The sequence below is a fragment of the Camelina sativa genome, chromosome 10 (genome assembly GCF_030686135.1).
Source record: "Camelina sativa cultivar CO46 ecotype springtype chromosome 10, ASM3068613v1".
Lineage (NCBI taxonomy): Eukaryota > Viridiplantae > Streptophyta > Magnoliopsida > Brassicales > Brassicaceae > Camelina > Camelina sativa.
Genome location: NC_141889.1, coordinates 10,786,175 through 10,804,951, shown reverse-complemented (window position 1 = coordinate 10,804,951; position 18,777 = coordinate 10,786,175). Strand labels below are relative to the sequence as shown.

Here is an 18,777-nt window from a genome sequence, read left to right as displayed (position 1 = left end):
CTAATAAGGTAAAGAATCAACTTCATCTTCATCATCTCCATCCACTATAGAATTTAAACTAGCTTCTCCAGTTTGAGCGCTCCATCCTCAGCTCCAGTAACTACTACCAAACGGAATTCTTCTTCAAACACATCCATATTAGCAATCATTTTGCTTCTAAATTTTCTTGCTGCAGGCCATTCCTATAAAGCATAAACAAAGGAGTGTTATATACTACTAAACTTAGGCAGAGTAACTACATTAAGAAGAGACTGTGATCAAAAGAACAAGCATATATAGCACAAGCAAGTACCTCTATCCGTTGCTTCCACCAATCATCTGACATCTCCAGCCTTCCCATATCATCATACCGAGCCTCAGGCCTATTATGAGTTAACGTTCTAAAGGTGGCGTACTTTTTCTTACACGAATCATACTTATTCTTAAAATGAGGGATCCATTTGTTAAATCCCCTCTTAAATTTCTCTTCAAACTTCTTCATGATGGTATCTTTCCCAGTTTGATTCATTCCTACACTTGTTCTATTTCCTTTTTTTCTCTCATCCGCATAAAGTTGAAAAAATAATCGAGTTTCATCATCCGTCCAACTCTAAAACAATGCATAAAAAAATATGAAACCACAACCACTAAGATCCAAACCAAACACTAAGACAAAAGCCAAAACACTTACATCTTTAGACATCTTCTTTCTCAAAACACTTGAGTTTTAACCTGAGAAATCATCAAAAGCCAAACAAACAAGTGTTAAACAAGTGCTAAACATATCACATACACACATATCACATACATACATATCACATACATACATATCACATACATACATATCACACACATAAACAGAGATGATGAGTCTCGACTAACTAATAACGAACAAAAAAACGAGTAGTAGCAGCAAAGGAATGGATTCATATCAGACCAATACACACACATCAGCAATAAACAAAAACAAAAAAAACGAACCGTAGTTACCATTGCAATAAACGAATAGTAGCAACAAAAAAACGAGTAGTAGCAACAAACAAAAAAACGAACCGTAGTTACCATTGCAATAAACGAGTAGTAGCAGCAAAGGAATGGATTCATATCAGACCAATACACACACATCAGCCATTGCCAATAACATTAACCCAAGTAAAGTCAAAGAGAGAGAAAGAAGAAACCCTTATATTGCTAACCCATTGAATCTTAACCTACTGGGTATCGATTAATTTTAGTGAAAGTGAACTAAATCATGCTAACCCAATGAATCTTAACCCTTATCATGCTAACCCAACAATTCAAATCCCAAATTAAGTGAAGCAAAAAACCAATATACATGGAGATGGAGAAGGAATTAGAGAGAGACGAAGAAACTCACAGATTGGGAGAGAGATATGGAGACTGGAGAGAGATAGAGCAGATCGGAGCTTTGTCGTAAAAGAAGAAGCTAAGGCCGAGCTTGGCTGAGCTTCGCCGTGAAGAGAGACAGAGAAGGAGCTTCGCCGTGAAGAGAGACTGGAAAGAACAAAGAGCTTTGTCGCGAAGAAGATGAAGCTTTAGGGTTAGGTTTATCTGTGATTTCTCAAAAATAATAAGGTTATTTTTGTCATATACCATATATAACGCTGCATTTTAGTCGTAGACGCTGAATTAAACTAACGTCTAAATATTTTCGTCGCAAGACGCTGCGTTTGTCGCTGCGTTTTGACGCAGGTACTTGCGACTACATAACGAACAACAATACTTGCGTCTACCGCAGCCGCATGAACGTGCGGTAACCAAACGAACAGCCCCGATGTCACAACAACATATATTAAAAATTATTCAAAACTGTTGGTATATAAAGGTTAAAACGACGGAGGTTAGAATTTAATTCCGTCAGAAATTTTGTAACGTCTGTTGACGGCTGTTAACTCGTTGATATGAATTCTCCAATATAACTACCAAGATTTTTTATGAAAAAATTAAATAAACTTTTTTTTCAATAAAATAAGACAAGGTATTAAACGTTCAAATAAAAAATAAATGACAGTTTTTAAGGCTTTTTTCTCGTAACTCTGTCTATTGTTAAAATATTTGCCACTAAAAAGTGTACATATCAAACCTCTCATAATTCATTGCTAAATGCGCATTTGGTAACTAATTCTGATCTGAAATAATCTTTTACGATTGATAATGTGACTATTACAAAATACAATGTTCTCAAACACATGCAGGTTAACTAAGAACACATGTTTTTGACAATGTACATTGATAGCTAATCTAGTATATCTATGAAAGAGAGCATGACCCAAAATAAAACAAATTAAATAAGGTGACTCGAATGTCGGAAATTTTTTTCTAGCAAATCATTCAATCATAAGAAAGGATGGAGATATCTCAAATTTATTCATATCTATTAAAAAGTGGTAAATTTAATTTTAGTATCACACTGTCACCACAATCTATATATAATAGCAATCCGAATAAATTCCACCAAAAGTTGTGTGTTTTTCAATCGTACATTTTGGATAATTTTCCAAAAACCTTTGTAGAAAATTTCAATTGTATGTTTCACGAAAAGTTGTAGCTGTTCATTGTAGAGTTGTGATTATTCGAGTATTCGTATCTTTTGAAATATATATATATATATATATATATATTTGTCTGTTTGAACTAGTTTCATTTTTTTTGCCAAGATACAAAATAATATAAAATTTTAATCTCAACGGTTTTTATAACTTTCTAAGTTATTCTCTTATTCTTTTAAAAGTAAAAAATTTCTCCAATTCTTGATTTAACAACATATTTTTGGAATGGTGAATCTAATTTACAACTTTTAGTTAATTTTAAATATAAAATTGAGTTAATTAAATAAAATGTCATGTACAGTATTTTTTTTCCCGAGAATGCCACAAATAATTATTCTTTTTGAAAATGCCATACACTGTTTTAATTGGATTCAAAATGACTGAGCTACCCTTGAAACAAAGATCACATGATTTTGGAATCTTACGCTCCTTGACTATTTTTGGACAGATTATATCACTTTTTCTTTTGTAAATGGTTAGAGGAAAGAGAAATATAAACTACAAAACTCTTTCATCTTATGTGTTTTTTTTCTTTCTCTTTTCTCATTCATCTTCTCCTTCTTTTTTGTTCTTAAGAAAACTACAATTATGTTACTATCTCCAATCTGTTCTTCAACATCTCACTTCCATCACCTCAACAAATCGTCCTCACTTCCAGCAAAGTATATATCTTTCTCTTTTCTACAACGAGAGAAGAATCTTAATCAGATTTGTCACATAAGTCTGAACTCTTTTCACACACTCTTTCGTCGAAAATCTTGTCGATATTAAACATGTCGCCGATGTGTTAAATCATATTGATGGCAGAGTCACAAAAACATATCAGATCTCAAATCTGAATCGGAGTATTTTCCGGCTCATGGACCAAATTTTAATTTCATGGACAACTTTAATCATCAACGTACAACTTAAATTTTTGATGGACAACTTTAATTTTTGGTAGACAACATTTTTTAATGGACCACAATTTTGGCTTCTTTTCCGATCTTTTTCCTCATTTTTGACTTGTGAGGAGTTTTTGTAGACAACTTTAATACTCAGTGGACAACATTTCATAGGAATCCACTATTATCATCTCCAATTTTGTCCACGACCTAATCCAATTGTTGGTCTACTGATTCTCACGCTCTGATTTTTCGATGGACAAATTTGTTTCCAGTTTAAACTTGTCCATCCAATTTTAAGTTGTCCACCACGAAAAACATTTAATGTCGCATTTAACGTCGCATTTAATGTTTGCTTCCTTTCTTTTTTGTTATTTCAGTTATTGTTCAGGGTTAGTTTTGTAATCATACAAATACCATAAAGTTGAAATGTGGCAGTTTCAAAAAGAAAAAAGAAAAATGGCATTGGGTAAAAGTTTTTTTGACAATGTGGCATTTTGACAAAATTCCCCATAAAATTTAGTGAAAATACCTAAAAATATTTTCTAAAAGTTAAATCGATCATATAGTGAGTTTTTAGATTTGACATATGAATATGGTAATAAGGAGTCTTTCTATTTAAAATCAGTTTATATGGGTTGCACACTTCGGAATTGGATGATGCATTAACATTACTACAAAGTCCATATTTGAAATGATATCCTCAAGCTATATGACTATCTTGTGTATTGTTCATTTGTGTTAGACGCATTAATTGTAGTAAACGTGACATAAATCCTTTGGAAATATTCTTTTCTAGATAAAATTTCAACTGTTCGAAGAAAAGTAATGATTCTGATTTGTAACTTCACTACAAAAGGAGAAGATTTTCGTTAAATAATTTTTTTATTTATTTTTTTTTAAATAATAAAGTAGTATCTGTTCATTGTAGAGTTGTGTCTTTTTGTAACAACCCGTCCCGTGGACCCCACTAACCTCACTGCTAGCTGCCCCAACGGACCGTCCGCGGACCCCACTAGTCTCACTGCTAGTCGTCCCAATGGACCCCAAGCTGGCTGTGCATTGCATCGATCCTAACTCATAACTGTGGACATCCAAATCCACCAGTAGCTTACTGGTGCGTCAGACGTTCTTCGAACTTTGGTCCTCACCCTTTATCAACCTTCCTACATGACAAGTTGCCACTAATTGATGGGTTAAGATCGATGCCCTGCAGGGCCAGCTTGGGGTCCGTTGGGACGGCTAGCAGTGAGGCTAGTGGGGCCAGCTTTGGGCCTATGGGGGCAACTAGCAGTGAGGCTAGTGGGGTTCGCGGGACGGGTTGTTACATAAAAATCTATTTTTATTGTAACCACCCATCCCGTGGATCCCACTAGCCTCACTGCTAGCTGCCCCAACGGACCGTCAATTGGTGGCAACTTGTCATGTGGGAAGGTTGTTAAAGGGTGAGGACCAGGGTTCGAGGAACGCCTCGCGCACCAATAACCTACTGTGGATTTGGATGAGTAGTTCCATTTGCCACAGTAATGGGTTAGGATCGATGCCCTGCAGGGCCAGTTTGGGGTTCGTTGGAGCGACTAGCAGTAAGGCTAGTGGGGTCCGTTGGAGCGGCTAGCAGTGAGGCTAGTGGGATCCGCTGACGGACGGTCTGTTGGGGCAGCTAGCAGTGAGGCTAGTGGGGTCCACGGGACGGGTTGTTACACTTTTACTATAAAATGTCTTTATAATATATTTATTTTGAGAAAAATCATATAGTTGCGTCTGTTTATTGTAAAATTGTGTCTTTTATAATAAAAATCTGTATAATAATAATATGAATAAATATCAGTAACAGTTGTGTTTTTCATCGTACGTTTTTATTAAATAATATTTTTCTTTTTTTAAAAAAAAAATCATAGGGTTGCGTCTGTTCATTGTAGAGTTGTGTTTTTTACTATAAAAGAAAATCATACGGTTAATTCTGTTCATTGTGTAGGGTTATGTCTTTTCAGTTTTCACCATATCTTATTTACAACTTTTTGTTCCAAGAGTTATGTTTATCTAAATGTTTATGTATTTTGAACTATATATATATTTATATATTTGTCTCTTCTTAGATAACTAATAAATTAATGAATCATTTTTCGGTGACACAAATTTTTTCGTTTCATGCTGAATCTAAATAATATGAATTTTAATATTAAATATCCAACATTATTCTATAATCTAAATAAAGATTTTAGAAACGATTATACTAATATAAAATTTTAATCAACTTTAGTTATGTAACCTAAAATTGTATATATTTATCGTAACTTTTCGTAAAGTATGTGTTTTTTAAGATTTAACTTTTTCATCTTTTATTATTAGAATTTGTGTATTTTTATTATAATTATTGATTAAAATTTTTTCACTCAAGATGTTTTTATTTTTAAAATTATTTCATCCTAAAATTGCATTTATTTATTATAATGGTTGGTTTGATATTCTTTATAATAAATTTTCATACAATATCTTATACTTATAATACATACAAATTATTGAATAATTTGTTTCGATATAAGTAGAATTATCTCGATTCATTATGACTTTTCATTTAATAATTTTTGACTAGAGATGAATCTTTTTACCAAATTATTTTTTTATTATAAGTTTTTATTTTTATGGTTGTATGTTTTTAAACTCACAGTTATATATGTTTAATATTTATGAAGTTTTAGCCCTCCTTATTATTTTCTTTTTTTGAGATAATTAATAATTTTATTATTTGAGATAATTAATAATTTTATTATTTGGGATAATTATTAATTTTATTATTTAGCATATATTTTCAAATGATTTTATAATATATATTTCTAAATTTGAAATTTAATTTAATTTGTTTTGAAATACTTCCCCACGACATCGCGGAAGTCTCTGTCCTAGTTATGTTAATAAAACTCCTTTTAACAATTAAATAGACAACCACAATTGTAACGTCCTCTAACATTACGATCGTCAAAACATTTGCCAACTCCATTGTAACCAGTAAAGCAGCTTAAACGGCAATCGACAAGATCACATGGCATTTCTTTGTCAATCGTCCAATGACATCGCTTTCCCTCAGCTCTTTCAACAATTAAAAAAACTACAAAAGTAAAACATTGTGTGATGATCACAAACATAATCATCATATACATATTTATATATTTTAGATGCCTTAGAAATGGAATACATATGAAATTACCTGAAAACGAGAACACAAGCATGAGTACAAGTAAATAAGAACATGATAACCTGGCCATGATCAATATATTACAACTAAACGAAGTCACCGATGTTCTGTAAAACTAGAGAGGCGATACTGAAAAGCTTGTTTTGTATACTGGTGGTGCCTAGGTACCTATTTCTTTGTGAAGTATCATCTAACTCCAAAGCATTTATAAGAAGTAACTTGTTTGACTATTTCAACAAAAAAAAACCGAAAAGCCGAGAAGTTACAGAATGTACGTAGAAATAACTGGTCACAAGCCGAGAAGTTACAAACAGTGAGCAATTACTTGGTTGCCGGTTTAATTTCAAGAATGATGATCTGGTCCGGAGCTTTGAAATGCTTACTCTCTTGGCGTTTTATTCAAACGTAATTTGCCTCTTCGGATTCAAATGGTTTAGTAACCAATTTAGGTAGTAAACCAACAAAATTTACCTCTTTGTATTTCATTATTTATAGTTTTCTTCTATATGTGGAAATAGAACGAGCATAAACATAGTTTTCATGGAGAAATATATCGTCCTCATCGTGAAGAATATAGAATAACAATAAATTATTGAAATCTCCAAGGTTTTCCAAAATTAAATCATTTAGACATTAGTTATAAAGAATGAGGAGATTAAATCATTTAGTTTTCCAAAATTAAATCATTTAGTTTTTCTACATAGCGATTAAGGAAATCTTTGCATTCCCTTCTCTCTTGTCTGATGAAAACCATGTTCATGACCACTAGGTTGTGTTGCAGGTAATGTATAGACTCAGTGATTATTGCCTTATTGGAAAGATGAACGGGAAGTAAGTTTTCCTCGGTTTGAAACCCTTGTCAAACCCTCTTTCGAGACAAGAAGATGGAAACGACAACAACTTTGGAATATGCTTATAATTATGAGTTATGACCAAAGCTAGAAACTCTTGTCCTCAAGGTACATTTTACTTGTTTTGTTGTTACTTGCACATCTAGGTATACTGCCTTATAATTGTATATATGAGAATGTAGTGACGGTGTCTGAATCAATGAGAATGTAGTGAAGGTGCTAGAGAATTATGGCTATAGAGGAAGTGGTAATGAATTGAGACAACTGAACAGTTTCTTGTGCCAGATGGATTGTCTTCAAGTGATCGAAGTGGATATTGATGCTGCAATAGATGATGTCGACAAGAAACTGCAAATCACCAACGACCTTCTTGCTCTTCCCAAATGCCAAATCCAATTCTTGTGAGAATATTATTATCTATTAACCAAATCGGCTGATATATACTAATTATAAGTGGCTGATTCTTAGGATTAGTTGTAAGGAAAGACAAGAAAACACATGAATGTGTACTATAGGTCCTAGCTCTTTGGTTCTTTGTTTTTATTTGGCAATAATGTACCCCGAAAAAACGAGTTTCATCTCAGAACTCCCTAAAACATTTCTGACAATCTCAAAAGTCCTTCTCTTTTTTTAACTATTTTTTTTATTTTTTTTTAAATCGAAAAATGAGTGTTTTACATTATTGTCCAAAGAAAACTAAGATATTTACAAAGAACACCTGGGTAGTATCCACCCAACCAAACAAAATCGGATCTAAAACCCGAAAAACTGAATCGGTATCTTTTTAAAAACAAAAACTGTAAAATTTATGTTTAAAACCGCTCTCTCTCGTCATTCTTCTCTTTCTTCGGGAAACTCGAATCGATTTGGGTGAAACTATAGAACTAGGGTTTTCTCGTTTTCTTTCAATCAACCAAAAATCGAGTAAGAAGATGGTGAAAACAAGGGGGGGGGGGGGTCGTGTGAGGAGGAGTGATCATTTGAAAGAAAAGAAGATCTCACAAGGAGATGGTGGTTCGAAAGCAAAATCCGATTCGCAAGAAGTAGGTGTGTCGGGTTTGAGTCTGGCGATAGTAGGATGAGAGAGAGCTTTGACTACGGTGGCGGAAGAAAGTGAAACTCGAGTTTCAGAGGAACCCAATCCGGTGGTCGAAGGAGAAAATGCGAAAGAAGGAGAGAAAGCAAAATCCGGTACTCCGGAATCAAGTAATCGAGAAGAAGATGATGAAGAAGGAGGAGATAACGAGAGATCTACTTCTGTGGAATCAAGCGATGGAGAAGAAGAAGGAAACGATGAAGGGGAAGAAGGAAATGATGAAGAGGAAGAAGAAAACGATGAAGGGGAAGAAGAAAACGATGAAGGAGAAGAAGGTGAAGAAGAGGAAGAAAAAGACGTTGAAGGAGAAGAAGGGGAAGAAAAAGAAGATGAAGGAGAAGAAGAAGAAGAAGATAAGGAGGGAAGTTCGAACTCGGCAGGTAACTCGAGAAGGAGTACAAGCGAAAGTGAGAGGGAGCACGAGGAGCACAACGATGCAAGTGTAAGTACAACTAGTCTGTGTAGTTCAGAATTGAATTGGAATTTGAAATCGATCTAGTAGAACTAGTAGAACTGGTGCAACTATTGGGTGTAGAACTAGTAGAACTGGTAAAACTAGGTGGTGTAGAACTAGTAGAACTGGTACAACTAGTTGGTGAATAACTGGTATAACTCATGTAAAACTGATATAGTTGCAGGAATCGGAGGAGGAAACAGAAGCGATGCAACCTTTAGGAATGTACTTCAAGCCTAGTCAGTACAACAAGAAAATCAAGCTATCGACAAGGTGTCATATTTCTGAAACTTTGACAATGCTTGATAAATTAGAGCATCCACTGACTAGTTTTGAGAGGGATTGGTTTGAGAAACATCCACAATTCAAGCACATTTTCGCACATGCCAAGGGACCCAAACCACAAGCTTATGGGAATGTGGTTGCTCTTACTTCGAACGATAGAAATTGAAAAAAAGAAGGAAGTATGGTTTGTTGTGAATGGTGTTCCAATCCATTATGGTCTGAGAGAACACGCGTTGATATGTGAATTAAATTGTCGGTGCTATCCACTTAATTACAAGGAAGCTGGCAGTAACGAGTTTCGAAGGAAGTATTTTTTACGAAAAAAAAAGGTTAGACTTCAAGATGTGAGGGAAAAGCTAAAGGTAATGCAACCAGGTCGTACTCGTGATAGGTTGAAGATGGCTGTTCTCTAATTTTTAGGAAGCATCATTGTAGGCCATACAAAAGACTCGGGGAAAGATGTTGAGGGGATCGATGATTTTGTTGTAAGAGCAGTGAATGATCTATATTTTTGTGTGTTTTTTCCTTGGGGGAGATTATCATTCGATAACATGCTAGAAGAGATTTCCCATACAATGGGCATTTTAAAGGGGTCGTTCATAAAGAGGATGCGTTTTGGCCTGTTCCAGGTTTCTGTATTCCATTGGAGGTTAGTTAGTTTAAAATTTGAAGTCTTTTCATTGTTGATATTTTTTATAAGTGAAGCTGATTTTAGTTTTTTTTTTTGTTGTGTAGTTTTTACTATTTGAGGCAGTTCCAATTTTGGGGAACACTTACGTTGACGAAATTCCTGAGATGGATAAAAGTTGTCCTAGGATGTGCAAGAGAAAATTTAAGAGTACCGGTCATAAAGTTTTTCCTCTAAAGCATATAGGTGATACACTTGGTACAACAACGGTTAGTTATCCTAACAATTGAAATTAATAATCATTTGAATAAATTGGTTTGTAATGTATCTAAAGTAGGTCGTTTACACAGGCAATTGCTAGTGTGATCCCTCATATTGATGAAGAAATTCCTCATCTCGATTTAATCATGGAAGAAGCTGAGGAAGACGATACCCATGATGTCGTAGTTGCCAGTTGGATGTGACGCCTTCGTAGAGGACTACCTGTACTTTTGGAGGAGATGTACACAGTAGATGTGGATCTTCTGTACGCCAATGAATAACCAAGAGAAGATACTATTGTGTTGGGGGATCTTCTAAGGACCATGAAGCAGGATATGAAAACCCAGTTCGATAACATTTCGGCGAAGATTGATGGGCTTGAAAAAAGGATCGAAACGTTGGAAGTATTTCTGTAAGAGCAAGAGAAATCAAAGGTAATACTTCGTAATATTATAGTAATACTTGGTAATACTAGAAGGTGTTAACAATATTTGGTTTCATGTCAGGCGCATGTAGATGATGAGCAACCGAGTAGCTCGCAAGAAGGAGGAAGAGGGACGAAGAGAAAAAGGTCTAAGAAGTAGTAAAACTATGTTATATTCTTTGATTTGTCATCGTAGTACTAGTAAAACTATGTAAAACTTCGTTATTTTGTTGGATTTGGGATTGGTATTACTAGTAAAATTATGTAATACTATGTTGTTTTCTTAAGGATTTCCGATTGGTATTACTAGTAAAACTATGTAAAACTACTTTATTTTATTGGATTTGTCATTCGTATTTTTGGTAAAACTACCTAAAACTAAACAAAACTAGAGAATTCATAGAAAAATATAGAACATGATTCAACAAGAGAAGTCACATAAAAGATAAGAAACTGATTCAACAAGAGAATTCATATAAAAGATAAGAAACAGAAACTGATTCAACAAGTTTTAAACCAACGTAGAAGATCGACTCAGATAATATCAATCGAAACACAATCTATCCAGGAGATCGACTCGAGTGGAAAGCAACGCCACCTCCTCTCTTAGTTTGGCAATCTCGTCACTCTTCTCCTTAAGCTGCATCTGCAAATTATAGATCTGAGTATGATGGGGGTCGAATTCCTTCAATCTCTCCCAATGGTTATCAACATCCTTCCTTAAGCTTTGGGTTTCTTCTTCAATTGCATCAGCCCAAATTTTCCGCATGTGCAATCCATCATCCAGCAAAATATATCAACGAACAGACATCATACTCAGATCTCTCAATTGTACTTGATTTAGTTTAATTTACCTTATACTTAATGCAAGTAAACCATCTCCTTTTCTCTGTTTCTGTTTCAGAGATCTCTTCGACGATTCGTTCGCCACATGGGCATATTAGAGGCATGCCCAAATCACCATCGGCTATGGCTTCTCGCAACGCTACTAACTTCCTCGCCCTCTTCTGATCAGCATAGTATGGGTCGGCCTCAAATTGTTCCATAGTTTGAGAAGGAGAGCAATTATAGATCTAGAATTTGACTTTCAAGATGAGAGAAGAGAAGACTTTCAGTTTCAAAGAAAATGAATGAATGGATGAGAATGAGGAGAGAGAAGACAACAGATGAGAGTGATTGAGTTGAGAAAAATCTTCGGGGCTGTGGTGAAGAAAGAAAAAACGGAATTCTGGCCACGTGTAAAAGATGTGTGCGTTCACACTGCGTGTTCACACACAATTTTACCGATTAATGCAGTTGGACTAAACTTGCACATAGTTGTACTTTAGAGATTTCTCAGTTTTATTAGTTATACTAAACCTTAGCATTACTTTTTTTAGTTTTACAGTTGATTAAACTTAACTAACATACAATTACAAGCTTTTTGGTACTTCATAAGTTAAAACTTATAAGTCTATAACTTTTTCATGCTTACATGGTTATTATTTACAAAGTGACATTAAAAGTGTAAGGAAACACTTGTTGAGATTCTTTCATAAATAAATTAAAATTAGTATATTTTGGAAAATTATTCATTTATAGTAGAAACCTATGTAGAACATTTATCCAATATGTATTGTCAACACTGGTATTAGGTAGTACCAATTTTATTATTTTCAGTAGTAATAATTTTACCATTTTTACCAGATTTATCTTAGTTGTGCCAGTTCTACTCTCTTATATACACATATTTTGAAAGAAGAAAACATTAATAGACTTCAAATTAAGTTTCAAGCGGGAGTTATGCTATAAAAAGTAGAGATTAGTCAAACCAAAAACAATTGATAAATGAAGAGATGAATCAAACATGAACATTACAAGAATCTCCAAATAACAACCATTGGAGTCTTTGTCTCCGGCGCCTTTTATTCTGCGTCCTAGGTCGAGTTTTTGGTCGTGTTTCCCCAGCAGATGCATACCTTTTTGTTATCTTTCTTCCCCCTTTTATTTTCCGATCCGGAGGAATGATCTGCATATATTGGACTTCATCTAGGACATCCCATCGAGACTTATCAGGTACTAAATAAATTGTCCTGCAATATGCAGTTACCCACAGCTCCGTCCAATAATACTTAGAACACAACTCATGTAACTCGATATCCTTACCTCAATATTTTTGGAATGTAATGAAAGACACCAATGCATGCACACAAGGATATTTTTGTATATCGAAAAACCTGCAACTGCAACTTCTCAATCGCAACTTCACCAAATAAGACTTTCCGTCACTGTCAATGACATTGTATTCAATTTTGAAACCATTTAGCTCTGTCACCTTCAGTTTCGCAGCAGTTGCCCATAAATCATGTAAGTAGTTCTCCACTAAAGGCACCAATTTATTTGCGACTGATCCAGACACAGCATCTTTTCGATGTTCATTAAACCATTCAGAGAATTTTTTAAGTTTTGCATCAAGCATGAGTATCAAGGAGTACCTCCCTGCATCTTTAAATACGTTGTTCATCGATTGAACACAGTTGCTTGTGTCTAGGTTGTATATATCTCCTGGAAAAACACATCTTGCCCATCTTTCTTTCTGGGTAGATTCTTCAAGATACTTGGCAGCAAAAGGATATCTTGTCGTAAAAGAAGCGTAAGCAATGTTGAACTCAGCCACTGTGTAAAACCTACTACACTCCATGAATCTCCATGCAACAACGTCTTTGTTGACGTTACTAGCATAACATTTCACATTTTGGGATAAATGCCATATACAAAAACCATGATGAGCCAGAGGATACACATTAGCTATGGCTTTTATGAGACTTGTATTTCTGTTAGTCATAAATACTATTTTAGAAGAATCCCCAACAACGGTTTTCGACATCTCCAAAAACCAATTCCAACTTGCATCATTCTCACCATCAAGAACACCAAACGCCAAGGGATAATGGTGACGGTTAGGATCTTGAGCCGACGCAAAAAACAAGAACACCCTTATATCCATTCTTTAGAAAAGTTGCATCCATAGTTATAACTTTCCTCATGACTTTAAATCCTTCAACGCTAGCTCCCAAAGCTATGAACAAGTACATGAATTTATTATTCTCATTGCAATGCACATATGATCTTGTACCATGATTAACCTTCTCTAACATGTGCAGATAACATCGCAGTATCTTGTAGCTTTCATCTGGGCTACCTTTCAAATCAGTAACAACTTGTTTTTTCCCTCTCAGAGCCGTGGAATATGATATATCAACACCTAATTTTGTCTTGACAAGATCCATGATAATTTTCGGAGGTGGAGTTTCCATTTGCCCTAGATAATCACCATGTAAAAGAGAATCAACTAATTGTGGAGTGCCTTGTCTCTTATTGTTGCTTGAACTTTGACTAGCCCGAGAGCATGTATGCATCTTGTTGTGCCTTCTAATCGAGAAAATATATGTACCTTGAATCCTACCACCTCGTAAACCTCAGTTACATCCTTCGTTAGGACATTTGACCACATAACGCACCTTGTCCGACTTTTCTATTTCAAAACTAAAACAGTTAGCGAATGAAGCTCTATCCACCACATCTTGCAATATCTTCTTGTTTGGAAATTCTTGAAGTTTAGTTAGATCCAAACCGTCATCCCATGGTTCAATATACTTACACGGTTCTACAATAGGCCGTGGCTCAGTATATTCATCACCTTCATCATGTGATTCAACTTCGACCTCTTTATTAGAATCACCCTCTACAGCCTTTTCTTTGCCTACGTAGACAACAATGGCGTTAGGTCCGATTTCACCATCCTTCGGATGTTGGTTTTCAAAGTTCATACCAACAGAACTTTAGTCCACACTGGGCACTATGGGAACTTGCTCAGGCTGAGGCTCGGAATGGATGACATTCACAAACAACATACATCTTCGCTTCTCATAATTAACGGAGTCTAGATAAACATTAACATCCTCATCATCATTAAGCTCACAATGCTCCAATGTTTCTACCAGTAGTGGCTTGTAGCTCAGCTGCAACTGAACGTTACTTTCAACAAACCCAAGCTTCCTCTGTATCCTTGCTTTTAACATCAACAATGTTATATTCCTCTTGAACATTATACTATACATGCGACCTTCACATTTAAAATGTAGGCTGACGTTCTCGCATATTATATCCTGCCAAACCAACCAATATAAAAAAATCATAATTAGTACTACAACTAATTTTACTAGTTTTACTAAATATACCAGTATTACCAGTTTCACCTTCTCTCTCTCCATTCAAAATTGAATCGAACGGTAAACGAGTTCTAATCTCCTTAATTCACTGAAATCGAAAGCCAAATCATTTTCTTATCTAATAGATGGCTCAATCGACCCATAAACCTTTGTAAAACACCCAATGTGCTAAGCTTTCTTCGATCTAAATCCAATTGAATTTCTAAATTTACAAATCAAAAACAAATTCAACCAAAAGTTACTCTAATGTGAAGTAACGCACCTGCATTTTGAAGAACAACTTGATTCAACTCGAGTTGGTGAAGAACGACAGCAGTAGGAGCTCCGACGATGGAAGAATCGCCGGCAGCTGGGTTGAGAGGTGAGTAACTAGGTCGGGTTTCTCGGGTCGAAAGAGAGCTCCGACGAACAACTTGATTCAACTCGAATTGGTGAATAACGACAGCAATAGGAGCTCCGACATCGGAAGAATCGCCGGCGGCTGGGTTGAGAGGTGAGTAACAGGTCGGGTTTCTCTCGGGTCGAAAGAGAGCTGAGTTTGTTTTTTTATTTAAAAAATTTAATCTAAATCAATGAAATTGTAAGGCTAAATTCGTCTCACCATCTCTTATTAAAAAAGATGAAGGTACGAAAAATAGAGAGGGAAATAGGAGATTTGTCAAATTGTTTTAGGGGCTTCTGAGATGTTTACTCCGAAAAATCACCATATTTTGCGTTATTATTTGGAAGTGCATGATGTTTTCTTGTTTTCAATCACACCTTCTATTGGCAGTTCGTACTGTCGTCACTCACTCACTTCACACACATTTCCGAGGAGATTATTGCTAGAAAGGAAAAAAACACAATTATATATGTTGCAGAAAAAACCGCTTTAATAATCGTCCACACATGTCTCCACCATTTTATAGACAACACATAACCTCGCTTTCCCTACCTAAAACCTTTTTTGTAACTTTTTTTTTTTACATTTTGATCTAACAATTTTGGACCTCATGTGTATGAATTATGCAACTGGTCCTATTTAAGCTAGTGGTTTCACTTCTTCTGTCGATATCCAGATATCCATTTAGCCTTTGCATCATGATTAATACCACAAAATGGTAATCTTAAACGTGACACCAACAGATTTATACGAGCTGCATATATATATATGACTCCATATTTTTGAAAGTCTTACGTGTACATCGTGTTCAAAATACTATTTAGAACAATAATGATCGTGTTACATCCACATTAATCTTGAGGTCCCAATGCCCTACATTGGAATCTCTTGATGGATGTGATTGGTGTAAATAATCTTTATTGAACAAGAAAGGGGTATATTCTTACCTAACAAATTAGATGCCTCGTTTGGTGCCAAACTATTCCCATAGACTTGTCCTTATGTGGCTGAGATGAACACAAACCTTCACAAAACCATAGAACCACAAAAAAAACTCACTTGAAAGTGAAAGCTCAAACTTTTACTTAAATGACAAAAGAAAAAAAAAAAAAAACCTTCAACTTCAATCCCATTTGTTTTCTAACGATAGCCTTATTCATAATATATACATAATACATACACCAACAACCAAAGACTTACCCATTGGCCATGCATTTATCTCTACTGAAACCATAAAACACAAACTAAGAGCATAGCTACTAATAATAACCATGAAACTATACTAAACTAAATAACCCTATCTTACAAGCAATCAACAACAACAACAAGTGGGTGCAGCAAAATTACCCTTACATAATATAGTTGCACACTACAATCACAAAGAGAACACTTCTTAAGATGCTATTCATGAGCATTCTCCGACTTTCTCCATTAGAGCAACCTTAAGCTGATCTTGCGTAAAGAACTCATTCCCCATTTTCACAGTCGCTTGTTGGATCATAAGATCATTCACTACTGATAAACTCGCGTGATTCACTTCCAAATCAAGTTCCTTGAGTGCTTCCATGAATTTAGCACCAGGATGATTCCTCTTACTGCATTGAACCCTTATCATCGCATCCCAACCAATGATCTTCACATCAACCTCCATCTCAACCGACACACCCGGTTCTTGATTCCGTTCTTTAACCGAACTTTTCCCATTTGCCGCCTCTTTACTCATCCCATCAATCTGCTTTTGCAACTCTTCTTTATCAGACTCAGCCTTCAGCAGCTTAGACTTAAGCTCATTGATATACGAAATAGCATCTCCTAAGAGAGAAGCTTTATCCATCTTAGAGACATTAGGAACCACAGCTCTTAAAGAGTAGAATCTCTGATTCAGCTTCTCTCTTCTCTGTCTCTCTGCCTCAACATGATTCAAAGGCTCTTCTCTTCCATTAGCCGGTTTCCTCCCTCGTTTCCTCGGTTTCTTCTCCGGTTCGACCACAGTTCTGTTACTCTCAGCTTCTTTAACCACCGAAGCTTCAAGATCAGAGTGATTCGAGTCCCCTGATTTCGCAGGACGTGGTAGAACAGAAACAGAGGTGAATGAAAGCATTCCTTCTTCGTTATTCGAAACCGGAGACCTCTTCTTGTTACTACTATCTTCTCCCATAAACCGGCTTTGACCAGAGGAGAAGCCATTCTCAACCCCGTTCTTGACACTCACCATCTCACATGATTTCGTAACTTGAGGTTTAGGGTTTTCAACAGAGCTTCCACCATTGCAAAGCTTCGAAATTGGTTGAGAATCAGAGTTAGACGTTGAGTTGTTACCAGTATTGATGATCACAGGAGCTACAAGACCCAATTCAACTCCAGGTTCACTAATCCACAAACGCGGATCATTCTCTCCTTGATCTGGATTCAAATTAAACGCCCAAGAACCAGATTCACAACCACCACCACCGCCATTGTTAAAGTTGAAAAAGGTGTCAACTTTATCAACAAGATCTGAGCTTTGATGTATAATCTCAGACGAACCAAGCTCAACGACGCCGTTCTCACATGGTACACACACCATTGTCTGTAACCCATAAATCTGACCTTGACGAGCTCTCTCACAACTCGATCCAGCTAACGCGTTAGATCCAGATAGCCAAATTGTGTTCGAACTCGAGAACGCTTGACCAGGTAAACCAGTACCGTTGATAAAGCTCTGTGTCATCGAAACCAAGAAGAACCATTCAGTATCTGTAACTTCTTCATCTCCTGCTTCATCAGAGCCGCCATTGTTAACTACTTCTCCTCCTCCTCCGGAGATCAAAGCGTTGAGCTCTCTAACCACTCTCTTACGATGCTCTTGCTCAGCTGCACTAGCTGGTTTCGTTTTCTTCTTCCTAGATTTCTCTTCTTCTCCTTTGTAATAACCATCTCCCCAACCTAACAACGCCGTGTTGTTGTTGGTTAGTCCTCCTCCTCCTACTCCTCCTTCTTCGACGTCTTCTCCGGCGAAATCGTAAGATAATTGCCAGAACACAGCGTAAGTCCAGCTCTCGTTTGCTCCTTCGATTAAAGCTTGGAGTCGTTGTTGTAGAGTATCTTCGTTGACCTGAGAAAGGGCCGGAGGAGCAAGAGGAGGAGGAGGAAGTGGAGGAAACAGAGAAGAATGATCAGAGCCGCCGATGAAAGCTTCCATCACTGACGCATCGTCTTCAGTTGACCAGAGATTTGTTGTAGCGTCTGTTGATTGGTCGATATGGTAATCGGTTAACTGAACAATCGTCGGAGACATAACACTCCGATGGGTTTTTACAAGAGACAAAGAGTGATAAAAATAAAAAGTTGGTTTCCTTTAGTTTGGTTTGATGATTGTTGGGGAAAAAGGAATCTGTATACAGTATATTTATAACCTTTTGTAATAAAATAAAATTTTTAAAAAACTGTAAATAATTTGTTTTTCACTAAATGTTAGTAATAATTTCTTGAGAGGTGAGTGGTATTTTCATTGAGGCTCTAAATGATTATTTCAAGATAACATAAATTAAAGTAATATATCTGTCTATATAGTAAGAGA

General features: G+C 35.8%; 1 protein-coding gene and 2 pseudogenes across 6 annotated transcripts; all 3 read right to left on the bottom strand.

Moving 5' to 3' along the window:
- LOC147935981 (uncharacterized) lies at positions 1–705 on the bottom strand (annotated as a pseudogene).
- Positions 706–6,260: 5,555 nt separating this feature from the next.
- Positions 6,261–6,784, bottom strand: LOC147935980 (defensin-like protein 159). The gene is made up of 2 exons (XM_087470567.1): positions 6,639–6,784; positions 6,261–6,539 (listed from the first exon to the last, which is right to left on the bottom strand). Exons 1-2 carry the CDS (start codon positions 6,694–6,696, stop codon positions 6,358–6,360), a joined length of 240 nt encoding a protein of 79 aa, XP_087326693.1. The 5' UTR covers positions 6,697–6,784; the 3' UTR covers positions 6,261–6,357.
- A 9,178-nt stretch (positions 6,785–15,962) lies between these two features.
- LOC104718542 (transcription factor MYC4 pseudogene) lies at positions 15,963–18,696 on the bottom strand (annotated as a pseudogene). 5 transcript variants are annotated; one of them, XR_015569205.1, is made up of 3 exons: positions 16,566–18,696; positions 16,166–16,242; positions 15,963–16,105 (listed from the first exon to the last, which is right to left on the bottom strand). The product of XR_015569205.1 is annotated as a transcription factor MYC4 pseudogene, transcript variant X3 (transcript). The 5 variants fall into 5 exon arrangements; XR_015569204.1 differs by having other exon boundaries at positions 15,963–16,091; XR_015569207.1 differs by having other exon boundaries at positions 16,572–18,696.
- Between the last annotated feature and the right edge of the window lie 81 nt (positions 18,697–18,777).

Excerpts from the sequence above, each read along its gene's own strand:
- LOC147935980 (XM_087470567.1), bottom strand. The coding sequence starts at position 6,696 with ATGGCCAGGTTATCATGTTCTTATTTACTTGTACTCATGCTTGTGTTC. Across the intron at positions 6,540-6,638 it reads GCTTGTGTTCTCGTTTTCAG|TTTTTTTAATTGTTGAAAGA; the intron begins GTAATTTCATAT and ends TTACTTTTGTAG.